Genomic DNA, 19,377 nt, shown 5'->3' on the forward strand with positions numbered 1-19,377 from the left:
TACGTTTAACTTCCCAGTTATGTCGATCTTGTCACCAGACGCAGTCCGAAGGGTAACACAGGATGGCGTCTAAATAAGTTTATCTTTAAACTGTTCAGCTAAATCTTTCCTAATGCTGGTAACATTAGCTCCTGTGTCAATGATCATATTGCAAGGAACTCCATCGATATTTCCATTGATGGACAGTCCGTTATTGTTGCCACTCACTATAGAGATCTTAAGCGCTTTAAAACAGGGTTTTTCATTATCTGGCAACCTCCGTTCCTTGATATGGTCATTAATTTGTTTCTTGCGTCGTTGCTCAGAAATTGTCTCAATTTTCGTACCTTGGGGTGTTCTGCAATTCTTTCGTACGTGGCCTTCAGCTCCACAGTTCCAGCACTTTGGTTTCTTGTCAGTCCTTTTCCTTTCCGTGGCATTTAATTGTCTGTTTAAATCGTATGCCTTATTTTCCGTGCTCTGGGGATTTCTGCAGTTCCTTCGTAGGTGGCCTTCAACACCGCAATTCCAGCACTTTAGGGTCGGTTTCGTTTCACCACTATTCCGTCTTAAAGCATTCACTGGTCTTGTCAACTCATCCGTTTTATTATCCGTGCCCTGGGGTGTTCTGCAATGCCGTCGTAGGTGACCTTCAGAACCACATTTCCAACATCTTACAGCCACTTTTTTCTCACTGCTACTCCGTATCAAAGCATCGACTTGTCTGGATAAATCAACTAAACGAGCCATCAATTGGTCCCCTGGGTCGTGGACTCGCACAGCTCTGACTGGGTAACGATCTCTAAGAGTTGCCTGCTGCGCTGCCTCCAATTTCACGGCTTACAACAGAGCGCTTTTTACATCCTTTACATCTGCCATTCGTAGAGCTTTCTGTATTTCAGTATCTCGGATGCCGTCGATAAAGTATTGCAAGGACAGGATTTCCCTTGTTTCTGTCGGGCATTCCGAAAAGGCGAGATGGGACAGCCTTTCAACATCCGCGGCGAGCTCCTGAAGTGTTTCGGTAGGCTTCTGTTGACGAGATTTTAATTGGAGCCTGCTGTAGTCTTTTAAACACTTCTCCTCAAAGCGCAACTCCAAGGCGCCGGACAGAGCTTCGAAATCTAACCTTTTGTTTTCGGGAAGAGTCTGAAGGATATCCGCTGCGTCGGCTGTTAGAGAAGCGGCGAGATGACAGGCCTTAGCTTGGGAATCCCATCCATTCGCATCCGCCACGATAGAAAATTGTGTCTTATACACCTGCCAGGAGGTCTTCCCATCATATGTGGATAGCTTCAGAGGTGGACGAGCAGGCATTGGTAAGAATTTAAAATCATCACTCCTGCTCCCTGCCGACGCTACGAATTTCTTTAAAGTATCCATTTCTTTGGCAACTGCAGAAACTCTCTCATCAATTTGTTGTTCGATTTGGTGTTGGACGGCACAAACTCTTCCTTCAATTCGTTCCTCCACAGCAGAAACTCTCCCTTCTATATGTTCTTTTACAGAAGACACTCTTTCTTCTATTTCTTCTTTCACCGAAGAAACTCTTTCTTCAATATGATCTTTTACGGAAGAAACTTTTCTTCAATATGTCCAACTTTATTTTCAACTGCGTCAATTCTGCCTTCCATAGCGTCAAATTTATTTTCTATTATGCAAGTAATTTCTCTTTTCATTTCTTCTTGACCAGCTTGAACGGCTTTCATTTCGTCCTTAACGGATTCCTGGCCCAATTTCATTTCTTCCTTAACGGATTCCTGGCCCAATTTCATTTCCTCTTTAATTTCTTCTTTAAATGAGGCAAAGGCTGATATTAACTGCCTTAATTGCTCTTCCATCGCTCTTGTTATTGGTATTCAAACCCCACTCCTGACACCAAAAATTGTTGCGTGCGTACGGGTTCGTTATGAAATGAATGCACAAGTCCGATGAAAAATGAACAAAAATTTATTATTATCACAACAAAAATGCTTAAATGGTCTCAAATTATCATGTAGTATTACAATATCTCACAGTAGTTTTCTTTAACTACTCAAATGTCCAATAGAACGTAATTCAAAACAGCTAAAGAACGCTAATCCGCGAATTCGCTATAATCAACAACAGCAGTTTTCTAAACAACAGCAAAGCAACTACTACAAACTGAGATGTTTTCCTCCTTTTATAAGATTTTAAAAATCACGCGCTAGAATTTTCTGGTACTTTCTCGAAATCAAAAAGACATATTTATTTATTTAATGCACGCGCTCTTGTATTTTCAATTTTCCGGCTTAGCTTTCTTTTAATATTCGTCACGCGCTGCACTGCGCGAGAAATAAAACCATTTAATTTATAATTGAACTAACATTAGCTTTTTAAATACCAAATTCGTAACAATATGGTGTTCTTTAGTAGCATATTGTCAGTAATATTTATTTTCATCTGTGCGAAAAGGCCTAGAATGTTTCTACAAACATTAAACTTGTGTATCGATCTGTTGTTTATGTTCTTTAGTTAGCTTAAAAATTAAAAAAATTGGCAACATAAATCTGAAGTGGTCGGTACTTCTGTTATAAGGTATTTTTTCCCTTCTTCCAGCATGCTTTCATGCTGTAACAGTAGCACAACGGCGCGTTTTCGAGAGGTCAGAGTTTCGAGTCCCAGCAAGGGCATTGCACATTTTTCACATCTTCAGCTTCAAAATAACCGAATGTCTCTAAATGGATTTAACTGAATACATTATAAATTCTGTTTCCGTAATCATTGATGAAATATCCGATTTTATAAAACTGTCCTTAAGTAGAACAGAATCAATGGACATTTCATCAAGGAAACGCAAGACCACATGTTTGCTTCTTGTTTCAAAATGCCCGAAAATACGTTCTTTTTATCGCTTAGCTGTATTTCCATTTGTTTTTTGTTATTCTATAGCAGAAACGCAACTGAAGCGTAGTGTTTTTTGAAACTCAAATTTTAGCACTGAAAGATTTGGAGATTCCGAAGAGATTTGTAATTACTTCAATTATATTTTAAGAGAGTGGCGAGTTAAAATGATTACCTTTATTTCATTCCAGAGAGAGTACAAGAATGTGACAGAAGTCATGAGATTATGCGTATGCACTTTTATTTTCCTTGTGTCAGTATTTACTCAGCAACTCTCGAAATAATATCAAAAAGTATGTAGCTGTTACTTTAAGTGCTGAATATTATAATTAAATATTGAGTCATCCGAAAAATCTCTGCGGATTTTAAATGATAAATAAAACCGAAGCAGGACAAAATAAAAAACTTTTATTGATTAAAAAAACGCCCTTTTATTCTATGACTTTTTGCATTCTATCGAATGGATGGAAAATTCCGGTTTTAAAACCAATTAGATTTATTCTCTAAGACGTTGGCAAAAATTCATAGTATATAGTTGCAAAAATACATAGTATTAGTACCAACATACACAATGCATTACGTTTTGGGATGTAGTCCTCATTTCGATGTTACTAAACGACGTTCTTTTGGCTTATCCCATAACACTTTGCTTGTAACATTTTTTCATAATAACCACTTCTCGTCTCCAATAACGAGCCGTTTCCGATAAAGGGCATTTTTATTGATTTCAGCAAAATGGAATGGCATACATACCAGAACTCGAGCAAACATATTATACTCTGTTAAAGTATGAGGTACCCATACATCGTAGCAGCATGATAAGATTATGCACGTTTTAGAATATTTATTCCGTTTGATAGGTCCTGAACTATATAACTGCGGTTTTCAGAGACAGATTCTTTCAACAGGTCCTTGTGTACGAAGGATGGTCCTTTAATATCGAGCTAATAATCTTCGAGACTGAAATTTACAGGCTTAAGGGGAGTTGGAACCCCTAAATCTTCGCAAAATTGTGATTTCGGATTTTTGCATTTTTAAATTTTCTACATTTTTATCTTTCTAAAAATACCATTCTTTAATCTCTATGAAAATTAGAACTGTAAAAAAATCTAGTTTTAATTTGTCATCTACTGCTTTGATCAATGAGGATTTTTACATAAAGTTTTATGGCTTATTTATTAGGTTCCCTAATATTTACTGAAACGAGCTTTTTGTAATAAACTTAGATAAAAAATTTTTTAATTTTTTTTTGTGAGAAAAGTGCTAAATTTTACTATGCCTAACAAAATATTTTGTAATTTACTCTAAAATTCAAAATGTTTCAAAAGCTCATTTCAGTATAATCAGATAGGTATACTTTAATTACAAAACAAATTTCAAGCTTGTATCTACAGCAGATTTTGAGAAAAGGTACATCGAAAATGGCCAATTTAACATTGTCGGTATAGGGGTTTCTGATACCCCTTAAAATTTTCAAACCACCTTCGAATTAAGTCATCGGAAACAGCACACTTTGCAAATACGGCATACATTTTACGAAACATTTTTTTCCTTTCTCTTTTTCATATTTTTAATAAGAGAACATAATATGATGAAAATAAACTTTAGGGTTCTATATTCTTAGCACTGCATTGAAACAAAAACTATGCTACGACAGATGCTAGAATTACTCAGGGTGAGCTGAAAAGATCAAACGACCGTATTTTAACATCCGCTTAGACCAATGCCAATCTGTATCAGCAGCAGCACATGAAAACCTCTGGGGTGAACCGATGCTGATTGCTTGAGCAATAAAATTTCACTGTGAAAGAGATATTAACTTCCCCCCCAAAATCTAAAAGGTTTCAGATTTTAAATTAATTAAAAAGGGGCATTTTTTTAACGTTTTGTGTGCTACCTTTATTTATTAAATATCATGTTCTTCGCACTTAAACTATAAATTTCAGTTCAATAGAAATGATAATTTTAAAATGAGCCTATCTTTAGAATTTCCGATACACAGTTCCTCTCGCTGCAGATAAAAAGGTCCCCCCCCCCCGTAGACGGTTGCCATTCCTCGCTTTCAAATCGTTGAGTTTGTTACTCAAAAATTTTTTAAAGTTTTACAAAATATGAAATCGATCATAAAACAAATTCCAAATTTCAAATTTGGGCTTCCACATGCCCATATTCGCAGTAGGATTACGTCATTCAAAATTCAGTGGTTCTATGTATCCTTGTTTTATCATAATGCGATAAATAAACATACATTTATGCAGATTTTTCATTATTTAATTTCTTCAAATAGAACGCTGGATTCTAACATTTGGTAGCAACAGTTTGAAAAGTGAAACGGACATTTATAGTGATTGAATGCAAAATCTCAAAACGAAAACAATAGTCCTTCAGGTACAAAGCAAGAAAATGGCTGAAAATAAATAAAAATTCAAACACATTTTAATTTTAAAGAGACTTCTGAATATGACACAATTATAACCAAATAAACTAAAACCGTGGTACAATGTCAAATATTTCTGTAAGATGCCCTAAAAGAAACTTCCCTGTCCTCTCAAAATCCAATACAACAGCTGAAAGTGTTTTAAATTTTTAACCTACGTTTCTACTTCCTTTTAATCCTTTTTATATTCTACTGAACAAAAATTTATATCAGCTGAGTACTGCCTTTCCTACTAAGCGTTTGTTGGAAATATGTCCCCTGTATAATGTATCTTTCTTAGTTCGCGAAACCCGTAACTTATAAAACTAGTTACAAATATTGCATCAATGGCCATATTTCCTTTGGCCTGATTCAGGATACTAGATAATTTTAGATGCATGCATAATTCTAGATACTTCTATGGAGTGACACTTAACAGCTGTCTTGGGCTATTAACAATAATCATAGTCTTTGATATGTGTTGGCTCGGAAGATTCATATGTACAATCACAGATATATACAATCTCTGATCCAGAATAGTCAAATTAAACTGTATGGTAATTTGAAAATTTCTTTTCTGCTGTTTCTGTCAAGATTAGCTACTTGAAGTCCCTTTGCAAACTCTTATTTCTTTCACATTCTTAAACAGCACTTCCTAGCTTTCTCGCTTTCAGATTTACCAGCTTCCATGCTATTATATAATATCTGAGTTTTTTATTTATAGTAAACCATTAAGTAGAATCTACGTTTATTTTCATCATTCTAAAAAGTTCACTAATTTTTATTTGCCTCATAGAATTGCACTGTGCGCTTAACATGCTTGGAGCATAATTTCAATATTGTTACGAAATGTACAGGCGCGGTAAGATGGCTTTCCCGCAAAGAAGTTTAGTGTTGCCATAAAATGACAAGGGAAGGCAGGGTTGCCACATTTGGTGAAAAATCGCCCATTTGGCGACAAAACTGGCGATATGCCGTGGACGGATGGAGAACCTTCTGGAAAGAATTCGTACCGGTTTAGCCGAGAATGTTCTCGAACACAAGCTGAAAGCAATATAAACCCTGCTAGTACGCGTAGAGTCAGAGAGTGTGAAATAGTTAGTGTCTCGAGTTAGTCTGTGCGGAGTCGATCGAGTTGACAGCCGGGCGGCGAGTGCCGAGTAGGTCGTCGAGTGCATCGAAGAGTCTCTTAGTGTATCGCTGCTAGTGCATCGTCGAGAGGGTGTGTTAAGCTGAGGGAACGACTGAACCGAAGAGTCAGGAACTGTGCTCTGTGTGTCGTCGAGAGCATCGGGAGTTGTAGCGTGGAGAGTCTCCAGAGAACGTGGAGTTCCGAGAACAACCGAGCAGAGTCGGGAGCTGTACTCTGGTGCTTTGCAGTGAAGCTGTCTCCACCGTTGTAGCCTGATAACCTGAAGGTTGTGTCGCTGATTGTTCCAGCGAATGTATAGTAGATCTTCGACGACTGTAAAACGTGACTTTTGATCTGTCCTGATTAATACCGGCCAATAAAGTGTGTTTCGATACATCAGCAAGTAGTGTCGTCATTATTCACTCCAAATCCACACGAACCCCGTACGAACATGAAGGAAGAAAATAACCTAACAACTGATGTCAGAAAAAAAAACGCAACAATATGTTTTACTCAAAACACATTTTATCCTAGAAAACTCACCTACGGAGTAATCTCCCACAGTTTGCATTGTACATGCACCAGATACTTCTGTTTGACCATAGGCTTGGAGAACCTGAAATGTGAAAAAGGTAAAAAAAAGTAGGCCTTATTAGGGAAAAATATCAAGTTTTATTTGCCAATTAAAAATGTGTTAAATATTCCTTTCCTTAGATTCAAAATTTTGTATCGCTGAGCATGCTATTTTGGCAAAAGAAAAGGCATTCTTAATTCGCTATTTTTTTTTTAATTTGAACAGGTCATTCATAAATTTGTGTCTTACTAATACTGCCATAAATGTAAAGCAAATATGCCTTTTATTTATAGTTATCTGTCATTCATTACCATAATCAATGCCAGCATTAGTGAGATAACATTCTGCGTGTTGCAGCGAGCTATAAGATGAAATTTCAAAAAACGTTAAAAATCTTCATTGGCACAAATCTCCATAAAGTCTGAAAAGAACAGGGACAATAGCTTTTCACAGTAATTTCAACAAAATATTTATTTTCAAAAATCAATTAAAATTTTTAAAAAAAAATCTGAAACCTTTGATATTTTATATTACGTCCAAAGGGGCGTTTATTTAACATTTTTGTTTTATCTTTATTTATTAAATATCATGTTCTTCGCATCTAAATCATAAAATGCAATTCAACAGCAATATCACAAATTATTTAAAAGAGCATATCCTTAGAATTTCCTCTACACAGTCTCGCGCGCTGGAGATAATGTGATAAGGTCTCATAGAGGTTCTTTGTCTAGGATGAATGATTTCAGAATGCATTGGTAGCTCTTTCAGATGAGTGGTGAAATCCTGTGGCAGCAAGGTGCCTTTGTTGATGATTCCAGTTGCAGCCTCGAAGGTCACTCGAAGGGACAAAGAGATAAAAGAAGTATTTTCATCAGGATCAGGATATGGACACCTTTGCGTGAGGGAATGAAGGAATGTACGAGTGAAGGAATCTCCCTCCCCCCGAGAGTGCAGCGCGGGTGAGATATAAAAAGGTTTCTCCTGAGAAGATCGAGAACTTTTCTGCTGGAGCTATGGGCATGTTGGCCCGCTAGAGTTATCACTCCTTCGTGTATAGTGTTAATAGCGACAGGGCATTTTCTTGAAGTATTGAAATTACAGGACTAATGTCCCGTAATTTCAAAACTACCTCCGCTCGTTTTCCCATTACAATGTATCCAAGTCCCACATCGTCTGAATATGCACTTGTTAATGTTTTTATTATATTAAAATTCATGTTATTGTTATAACTTGAGTTAGAAGTTTATTTCACCCTGTATCACAACCGGAGTTTTGTGTAGCCATTTCGGCCATTACATCACAGCAGTAATATTCAAATTGGTGGCAGCGTTTTGGGATTATTCCTGAAAGTAAATTTAGGAACGGACTTTTCGCCTGCGGACTTCAGCTAACATCGTATTTTGTTTTCCGTACATCTGTTTGTGTGAGTGTTCCGGATCTTTGAATGGAAGTTCCAAAAAAGGCAGTTTTGTAAAGGACTTTGTATAAGTAGTCAAAAGACTCTTCTTTGCACAAGAAGAACCTAATTTTGCGTGTAAGGACAGTTCGCGTGGTGAAGCCTCATCAGAAGGTGACCGTGTGTCAGAAGAGAGAGCCGAAGAAAGTGCGATCTAATGCCGCAAAGTAGTGAAATTTTCCCGGAAGAGTTAGGTATATCCAGGTTAGTGCCAGAAGAGTCATCGAAGGCGTCTTCAAACTGGTGAGTACAATTTTTGTGACTTTGGAGAAGTTATGCCAGTTATTCGAGACTAAATTGATTTTGGATATAGCTCTGTTATTGGGGATTAAAAGTTTTCTTGCGGTTAAACGTTTGGTAATTGAAATTTAACTGTATGTTCTGCTGTTCTATTAACTGTTTAAATTGTTTGAAGTATTGTAATGGCATACTTTAGAAAAATTTAGACTTTAAATCAGTCCAGTGTTATAGGACAAAAGTTTTGTAGTTTAGATAGTGCAGGGAAAAGTTTCATGTCAATTAGAATTAGCATTTTTTATTTATGTGTTGTATGCATATGTTAAATATTTAGAGATTTTTACGTGTTTTAAGGCGATTACTGTTCATAAATTATTAGGGGATTACTCAGTTTTGGAGAAATAGATCTGTTTTTGTATTTTTGGGTAGGTTATTTTTTTTAACTGTTTTTTTTTCCCATAATGGTTGAGTTTAATGTGGAAATTTACTAAAGCTCTGCTATTACAGTTAGTGGAGGATTTTGATACAAATGTGTCTCAGGCAAATAAAGTAAGAGAAATTAGGCAGCCTATTGTTAATGCCGAGGATTAATTATGATGAGGAAGCGACGAAGGAATACACGGCGAAAATTTGGGTTGCGGCTGAGCAGAAAAGAGCAGAAGAAATAGTTGAACAAGAGAGAGCAGAACGTTAACGCGAGAAAGTAGAGCGGGAAATCAAAAAGAGAGAGCAAAACATGAACGCGAGACAGTAGAGCGGGACCGTGAACAAGAGAGAGAGAGCTTTTTACTTTATGTGAAATTTTTGAGGTCATAGAAACACCAAATATGTCAAAAACATGTTTTCAGAAATTCCTTCAGTAACTTTTTAAGATAACGTTTATTCGAAGTAAGCAATAGTAAGTTTTGTTCCCTTTTCAAGGTGTTTTATCCTTGCTTACCACGTGCTATCGTGGTGTAATTGGAAACACGTCTGGCTAGGATCGAAGTTCAAATCCTCATTTTCCCATTTCCCGCATTCATAAAAATTCTCAAGAACTCTGCAGTTTCCGCCTGTATTAAATACTGTGCACAACTAATCCTTAGTCCAGGACTTGGCGTTTAAATCCTTCCTTTTTCTCAGTCGCCCTTAAAGTGAGAAAAAAGGTAGTACATTCTTCCTAGTGTACCTTTGTGGTGTAACTAGATGAATGAAATCCCTCCCGCCTCCAGTTATGCGCAAAGATTGAATCTTGGAGAGGGAATTGCACATGTCTCATGTTTCCTGCTTAGAGAAATCTAATGACGCTACAACTTAATATCGGGCCACAGAATTCTGTTCAGAATTATAAAAACTCCTGTAGTGAATATATTCTTATACATGCATTGTAAGCCGTGTTATATCAATATTCTTGTCAACGGCATACAATCTATGCAGGCATTCTTTTCTGAATAAGCGATAAATAAATATTATTACAAACGAAGTTAATTTTTTGTCCGGGAAACATTTATTCGTGGTGGAATTTAACTTGATATTCCTGTTTCTACTCTTCCATATTTGCTTGAAAATTTCTTTAAAATGCTTTTACTCAAAACGGTGTTTAATAAACGTCAAAAAAATTAACAAAATTCAAGCTTAGTTTATAGTTATTTGGAGAAAACAAAACAAAAAAAAAAAAAAAAAAACCCTCATTGAATTTCGAAAGACAAGTTGGTGCCGGCTGCCTTTCCCGGGAAAATAAATTGCTTCTTTTGTAGACAGAAGTCATCACTTTGAAAATAATATAAGAATTTAACAAGGATCTATGTTTTGTCAAAGAAATCCAAGTTTTCTGTTCATATGCCTTTTTTTAACATACGGTATCGGGCCGAATGGTCGAAAAATGTATTAATTTCATTAGAATGAAAGCATTAATTATGCTATCCTGGATGGTTTAATTTCAAAAGTTTCTTCTTTAGATCAAGGAAGTTAATTTATGGAGTGCGCTAGGCTAGGCCTTTAATTCCGCATCATCAGAGATAAAATAATTACATCAAAAGAGGGGTTCATCTAATAAGGGAAATTTTTGAAGCCTAATTATAAAATAAAAGCTTTTCAGATAGTGCCTTCTGCATGAGAAAAAGGTAAAACTCATAGAAGTTCTTTAAATTCAATTTCGTGTCTAAAAAGGGCCAGAGTTTAATTTTGAGCGAGCAGTCAACATTCAAAAAATTTTGAAAAGGATACAAAGGTGCAATACATTTCCTTGATTACACGTATGCCGTCTAAGAGTGAAACTCAGTTATTGTAACTATTACGTATATGTTATGAGTTTTCATTAACATTATAAGGTTTAGAGTCTCTCACTCTTGTACCTTGTGACTAACCTTTTGGTAAACATTAAGTGACTTATCTCTAAGTCTAAAAGTAAGTACAGAAACTTAAGAAGGATGTAAAATACTCTTTATTTTAAACTTAATAAGGTGAACAGAAGGCACACATGATGCTTACAATTCCGCCAACATTTGTGGCGAGAAACTCAAAGTAGAAATTCAAATGTATCTGTATATGTTCAAATGTATTATCAAATAGTCAAAGGTTACACAGAGAAATTTAATTGCGAAGTTGGATCAGAATTCACCGGCCTAGGTTTAAATCGGCAAATAGTAATGAAACGCCGTAGACAGGAAATCTTATCTAGAATAACAAAAATAATAACGTGGCCTTGAAGCTGCAGAACACGCTCTATCTAAACAATTTCAAATCCTCACATAAATACACGCGAACTACACTCATGTCCAAAATTATCTTTTCATACCCATAAATGATGATATTCAATGAAATATCGAATCAATGTGATCCGTATTTGCAGGGAATGTGTGAAAACCAAGCCTAATTAGCATTATCCAATCAAAAGTAATCAAAAGGTTTGTGATATGCAACTCTAGGCGTTACGTCATCCAAGGGTGAATCAAGAGCTTTGCGCAAACTGAATATCTGAGTGAATTTCTACAACATAGCGTTTGATTTCAGTGTGTAGGGACTCAAAGCGGTTTGTTATGGCTTCGAAGTGTCATTTGGAAGAATCTGTAAAGTGGCGAATTATCGGCCGTTTAGAAGCAGGGCAGTCAATCATGGAAACAGCCACATGTCTGAATATTTCAAGACAGACGGTCTCTAAGCTATGGAAACAGTTTCAAAATGATGGAAGTGTTGTAAGGAGGCCTGGACAAGGTCGGAAACGAATGACAACTGCTTCTGAAGATCGGTATCTGGCATTAACTGCCCGTCGTAACAGAAAGGCTACTGCTCGCCAGTTAAGTTCAGAGCTTACAGCCGCCACTGGAATTGTTGCATCACGGCAAACAATATACAGAAGGCTTAATGAAAAAGACCTTTATGCCAGAAAGCCAAGGGTATGTGTTTTACTGTCTTCACAGAAAAAGAGGAATCGCTTTAATTGGTGTAAAGAACATCAAAACTGAACTGAACATCAATGATCCCATGTTCTCTTTACTGATGAGTCGCGGTTTAGTTTAACTGGTGATTCTAAACGTGTTTACATCTGGAGGGAGTCAGGAACACGAAATGATCCCTCGAACATTGTGGAACGTGACCGTTTCGGTAGTGGAGGTGTGATGGTATGGGGTGGAATAATGATCGATGGACGTACGCCCCTACACGTGTTCAGCAGCGGATCTGTGACAGGCCAGATATATCGAGATGAGGTCTTAGATCCTTATGTAAGACTTTTCAGGGGTGCATATGGACCTGACTTTTTATTTATGGATGATAATGCCGTCCACATCGAGCAAACCTCGTTGATGAATTCCTTGAAAGTGAAGACATTAAGCGAATACCTTGGCCACCAAACTCTCCTGACCTTAACCCGATAGAGAACTTATGGGACTACCTTGGAAGAGCAATTGCACGTATACATCCTCCTCCTAGAGATGTAAATGCTCTGAAGACGGCATTGCTGGAAGAGTGGAGATTAATTCCCCAAACTGTGGTTAACAACGTTATTTCTAGCCTTAAAACACGTTGTGATATGTGTGTGCAAGTCAGGGGAGATCATATTCCATATTAAATTCGTAAGACTTAATTCTTTTTCTGAATCATTCCTTTTTTTCTTAACTCTCTTTGTCACACTTTATTACCATTTTTATTGTTTCATGCTACAATTTTCTATCATATGAGGTGATCTTCAATTTTTTTCTTTTGCATTTATGTGTCATCATGTTATGTATGATTCCACGAAAATTCATTAAATTATAAGTCATAGTCTCTGAGAAATCCGTGAATTTATGCATGTAAACATAATTTTGGACATGAGTGTAGTTTGCTATCTGGCGGGGAAAGGAAAGAGAGAAGTTACAGTAAAGGTTCAAAGCATGAAATAATTGGTTATGTATATTAAGTAATCCTAACAACATTAAAAGAATTTCGTTTATAGAAGAATACATGTACACTGCGGGAAAAAAAAAAAAAAACAGTTCTATATTTCCCGTTCTACTGGGCCGATTGACAAAATTCAAATTTCGTTTTTTATGTCTCGAAAGCGCGACTTAGAATATGTATTAGATATATATCTAGCATTGCTCTATCATAGGTATTTTGACACAAAATCGGACCTTTTCTGAAACAACATGCCAATGTTTTTCCATATTTCGATTCTACGGCTCACATTATGCCTCGATATTAAATTTTGTAAAATTTAATGCGAAATTTATGGAAAAATTCAAAAATTTATTTAGCACAATTTTCTTCAGTTTTCGACAAGAATAGTTGGTTCACTTTTAGGATTGCTAGAAAGTGGCAGGTGAAGTCAGGGTTGATTTTAGGTCCCAAATTACGCCCTAAAATTGAAATATGGAAAAAAATTGGTATGTTATTTCAGAAAAGGTCCGATTTGTGTCAAAATACCTATATTAGAATAATTCCATATATATATAAATCTAATACATATCCTAAGTCACGCTTTCGAGACATGAAAAACACAAGTTGAATTTCGTCAATCGGGCTAGTAGAACGAGAGATATAGAACTGTCCCCTTTTTTTCGCAGTTTACATCGTCTTCCTATTGTTGCGTTCTACGGGTTCGTGGATTCGGAGTAATTGATGAAAACACTTGATGAAGAATCAAAACACAATTTATTGGCCAGTAAGTGTCTAGCACCAGCATGGCTTATGCTTCTCGCATGTGCAGTAAGCATATTTTCAGCATGGTAACCTTCGTCGTTGGGCAAAGAGCATCTATGTATGTTTGGCTTGGCGATGAATTCGGATTTCAGCGATGCGTAAGTGAAGTGCTGCGGAATTTAAAAAAAATTTTCACTTTGTGCCCAATTAATTATTCGAGCAATTATGTACTGCGACTTAAAAAAGCGTATGTGGTGAGCCTTGTGTCAAATATGCGACAATTTATTTACTGGGGATTTGAAAAAGCGTATCGGGAAATAGACTTTATTCTTTTTTCACTCGTGTTGATGTTTATGAACTGTTTATATTAATGCTGTAGGTTTTCGTAACGTGCAATAATCGATTAACTTAAACATACATTTGTCTCGAAATGTATTTTTGTTTGATATTTCTTACTGTTACCATACAATTTCTTTTGAAATTCATGTTTTCCACAAAGGCATGTATCATCCCAGGAAAATAATTCTTGAGAGCTTAACATAATAAATTAATTTAACCTCATTTTACAAATTTGTTTTTTATTTCATATTTACATTAATCATAAAAGTTCATCTTTTAACAAGCATTCAGCAAAATAACACTTTTGGTCCTTTCTTTTCGTATTCTCGATTAAATTACCTTGCCTTAGGTAATCGAAAATAGGTTTCCAAACATACAAAATTATTTTTCATATTAATCACGCTAAATATAAGAAATTACTAGCAGCTTAACTTCTTCAACGCTTCAAGCTTCTTATTTAGGCTTAACTTCTGCAACGTGACAAAATTTAGAGGAATAACAACATATCCTTAATTGCCAATCTCATGATACATCGCCAATTCTATATAACGGACGCTAGACAATAATGCCAAGAAACCTTGTCATTGCGCACGCGTGAAGCATAAACCATGGGAAAGTATACTACACGGGACAGTTCCAAAGACACGTTTATACTCGTTGAAAAAATACGACAAACACGCTGAAACAATCAGCAACACAGCCTTCAGACTCTAACGGTGAAGACAGCTTCACGGCAAAGTACTAAAGTGGAGCTTCCGACTCGGTCGATCGCTCTCAAGGTAATCTCTGAACTCAAGCCATTACTTTTTCTCCATACAGCCAGGGCATATATAGCTTTAATCTATCTTCGAGAATATTTCCGAGTAAACCGCTAAAAGTATGTTCTTGAATGTTCTCGCTCCTTTTATGGTATATTGCCACACTTGTTGCCAAATATCGCCAAAAGGCCGATTTCGCGCTAAATCTGGCAATCCTGACTTTACCTGCCACTTTCTGGCAATCCTAAGCTCGCTTGCTTTGCGGGAAAGCTATTTCACTAGCCGTTGGGCATTTCGCAACAGTATTATTAGTTGCAAATTCTTCCCGTTTCAACTTCCAGAATAAGTTACTCACATCGGCAACAGGAAATTTTTGTTAAAGCAGAATTTAGAAGATGATATGTTTTTTAAGTACTGGAATTGTTCTTAGCTGTAAATTTATTACATTCGTATACATTCAGTAGTTTTAATGGAACAAAACGAAAGCTACGGTTCGGTGAAATAAGAACTCTGTACTTAGAAAACAATTGAGCAATAAAGTCGAATTTTTTATTGCCTCGCACGGAGGCAATAATTTAATAAAATACTGCATATTTTAACAATTGTTGCTTTCATTCTTCAATTTAAATTTTAATAGCATGAATCTTCTTTCCTTCTTCATTTATAGTTCTTTTAATTTATGACCTCGTAGAAGAAAAACATTGAGTAATCTATGTTAGGAACGTAATGGCTTTTGTGTCTAGTTAATGAATTAAGTTAGTTTATTTTAATTTAGACCCTAGTTTAATTATTCATTTAACTATTTATTTATTTACTATTTACTTCATTATTGATTTAATTATTTCATTTATTATAATTTATTTATTATTTTCATTTATTTAGTTATACTTATGTTTATTTTAGATTATATTTAATCAGTGAAGTTGATACGGTATACAGTTGCTCAGAATACAAGAAATGCTTACGTGTTGGAAAATATTAGATCCAAACTGAATTTCGATAGCATATAAAGCATACATACCACACAGCCTAATGCACAGCGGAAGAAATTTTGAACATTTCCAGCTAACGGTGCTCCAGCAGCAATAAGAACTTGAACTCGGCCTCCCATAATTTGGCGGATACGTTTAAATATCAGACGATCCCAAAGGCTATTCTTCCTTATGATCTGCCTGCAAAAGACATTTGGCTTATCACTACAGAAAATTCTGTCACAGAGAAGAAGAGAAATGCAAATACTATTTTACAATTGACATTAGTACTATGAGAGTAATGTTTCGCTCAAAAACGTTTTCCGCTTGTAGTTTTTGAAATTTTTTTAGTTTCGTCTTTTTGAACGCATAAAACAATTGCTTGCTAAAAGGTTTATTTGGTTTATTTAACTACGGCAAAGCACACGAGGGCTATCTGCTTGAGGGAAGGGATGCCTCCGTGGAGGAGTTTCTAACCGAAATTGGCTCGTATACACGTTACACGGGGGAGAAACCACGAAAACGCCAATGCAGCCGCCCCTTAGTTGGGATTCGAACCCCGGACCGAGCTACAGTGTTCAGCGATTTTACCACTCGGCGGCTGGTTGGCTTTGCTAAAAGGAAATTCCCACTGCGAGAATCTTCTTAATCTTTTGACTACTAACGAGACCTTTTGACCTTATATACTCCCCTTTTTAAAGGGCGACTGGGGATTTTAGGGGACGCAATCGCCAAATAATGGGTGTAGAAAATCCTCAACGAACACCCTTTTAGTTCGGGCGCCACTGTAGAGACATTAGGTACATTTTTGGAAGCAGGAAAGATGAAAAATTGACAACGCCTTCGCCACGAATCGAACCACGGACCTCTGGAATACCGGCCCAGCGTGCAGAACCACTACACCACGAAGGCACGCTAGGAAAGCGGGAGATATACCTTATAGCGTTATGAAAAGAATGCTTTAATCTGCACCATACAATATAAATTTATTTCATATAATAAAAGTTTCCAGAATAATAGGTGTGCTTATAGTTAAGTCGATCGCTACCTGTGGGACATATGTATCCGAGCCCTGGCTGGGACATATGCCTTTGGCTTGAAACCTCTTTGACAAAAAAAAAAAAAAAAAAAAAAAAAAAAACCCGAATGGTAAATTTACCTTATTTATAGCATATTTTGTTCACTTAGATAGAAAACGGGGTAATGTTTCTTAATTCGTAGTTAAAAGGTTAAAAGTGAGGTGTTGAGAAAAGTGGAAAAATTCGAGGAAGCATGAAAAGTCACTTGGTTAAAATCTAAAGAAAATATAACGAATCTTACAAGCAAATATCAAACAATCCCTGATATGTAAGTTCAGTAAAACGAAGGATACCCTTAAACTATAAAGGGCAGTTCCCACTAGGGTTTATCTGAGCTAACGGACACAACTGACGTAGCCGACCCATCTCCAAAATCAGTTTTTTCCCATAGGGCAGCAAGTTGAAAAATCTGAACTGCAGGCATAGTGGAGCTAGTCGACACAGGGAACTGACTCCGTTAGCTCAGATAAACCCCAGTGGGAACGGAACTTAGAGTGCCAAATCTAGACAAGTGAAAGGCATGCATTCAAACATTTATTGCGAGATTTACTAATAATCTCTGAATTTCAAGAAATCTAAAATCATATTTCAGTGGCGTGCTATGGTACAAAACTGCCTGAGCGGAAACCGTACACGTTTTAAGGCATGTTTAATGCTCTAGGAATGGAAAATATTTGTCTTTTAAAGCCTTTTGATTTTACTGAGACACTTTGGTGGAATATTTCATCTAAACTATGTTTTGCTTATCACAATGGAAATCATGAATAGTAAGTAAATGAATTTGGCATTCTCTTCAACAGAAAAGCTAACTGTAAACCTCTTCTCAAGAGACTTTAGCAGAATGAATCATTTTTCTTTCATCATTTATAGTCCTTTTTATTTATCATCTCGTAGCAGAAAAAAAAATAAGTAAACTATGTTTGAAATGTAATGACTTAATTCAGTTTATGGATTACGTTAGTATACGTTTATACGGCGGAATGACACAAATTTTGTAGAAAGTCCAACACCGATATGTTTAAGAATGCATGGAATGAAGGAATATGCTTGTGAAAGAAGGCTAAAATCATTCTCAAATTGTACATAGAACGAAATTTAAGGAACTGATTCGAATTTAATAATTTTATATAGTTACGTTGAAGGTAAAGTCTGTTGGACAATTTTTCTTCCCGTTTGACTTCTTAGCTTTAAATGTAATGAGCAATATCTAGTATTGGCGGTTATACAAAATGAAGGTAACATAATACAAAATATCTGCTAGCTTGTGGGTCGACTGGCAGCTTCTGAAAGACAAATTCAAGCTGAATAGAATATAATTCGCAATATTAGCAAAGCCTAACTTTAAACAGGACCCCTCCTCAAAAATCCGTAAGAGTTACTCAAAATAGTAAAGTTTAGGATTTGATATATCCACGAAAGTGTCTCATAGGTATTTGAAAAATCTGTAATCGTAAACCAAAGATAGTAAAATCTTTGGTTTCAAAAGGGCAGAGTTTCAAATTAAAGATAAAAGAAACATTTAGATATTGCTGATTAAATAAGGAATTAATAATTAAATGGGAAGTTTAAAGAATTAAAGTAAGAAATTTAAAGAATTTGTAATACTCCGAAACTTCGCAATGAGCCTATTCATTAACTTCACGTATAAATTAAATTTCAGTTTTTTTACAGTATTAAGAGAAAATCAAGTTCCGGTGAATTTTCTTTGAAAAGTAAGGATTGCATAGGTGTTCATTTATTTTCGTTTGAACAAGTGCCTTACTTCTACAGTCGTTCTCAAATAAAGGAAGGTAATAAAAGGAAAATGGCTAATAATACAACTAAAATGAAGAGTAAAAGAATCTAAAGCGACTGAAAAAAATGAACCAATTTGTTGCGTTCAAACATGTTATACTATATGGAATATTAATTATAATTTAGGAAGGGATATTGATTAAATGATTAACTTTTTACTTTAAATGTTATTTTACCAGTATTTGTTGAAAGGGTTTCTAACCGCATTTCAAAATTTCATATAATGAAGTCGTTTTATAATTTCTTGTGTAGGATAAGTGTTTGTAAAGTTCACTTTTGAATAAGATATTATTTAAAAAAATCTGAAAGCTTTCAGATTTTATAATTACGCCCAAAGAGCCGTTTTTTAATGCTTTATGTGCTACCTTTATTTATTAAATATCATGTCTTCGCACTTGATCCACAAAATTCAATTAAAGAGCGATATCGCAAAATATTTAGAAGAGCACATCTCTAGAATTTCCGATAGAGTCTCGCGAGCTAAAGATATTTTTTTTTTCCGTGACATTCTCCACTTTCAAATTTTGGAGTTTCTTAATCAAAAACTCATAAGTACTTTACAAAATTTGAAATAGATACTAAAACAAATTCCAAATTTGGCTTCCAAATGCCCATATTTGGGTGGAGACGTACGTTATTCAAAATTTGACGGCTCTAGGTACTGCTATTTTATCCCA

General features: G+C 35.8%; 1 protein-coding gene across 1 annotated transcript in view; it reads right to left on the reverse strand.

Moving 5' to 3' along the window:
• Positions 1–19,377, reverse strand: part of LOC118185440 (long-chain-fatty-acid--CoA ligase 5-like) — a 102,609-nt gene that overhangs the window by 17,192 nt on the left and 66,040 nt on the right. Inside the window, exons 13-14 of the mRNA XM_085824153.1 lie at positions 15,878–16,028; positions 6,936–7,008 (exon numbers count right to left, since the gene is read on the reverse strand). Of these exons, the coding sequence (XP_085680279.1) occupies positions 6,936–7,008; positions 15,878–16,028 (224 nt within the window). The remainder of the gene's footprint in view (positions 1–6,935; positions 7,009–15,877; positions 16,029–19,377) is intronic.

The sequence above is a fragment of the Stegodyphus dumicola genome, chromosome 9 (genome assembly GCF_044657685.1).
Source record: "Stegodyphus dumicola isolate Sdum_Otavi_A_Nest chromosome 9, ASM4465768v1".
NCBI lineage: Eukaryota > Metazoa > Arthropoda > Arachnida > Araneae > Eresidae > Stegodyphus > Stegodyphus dumicola.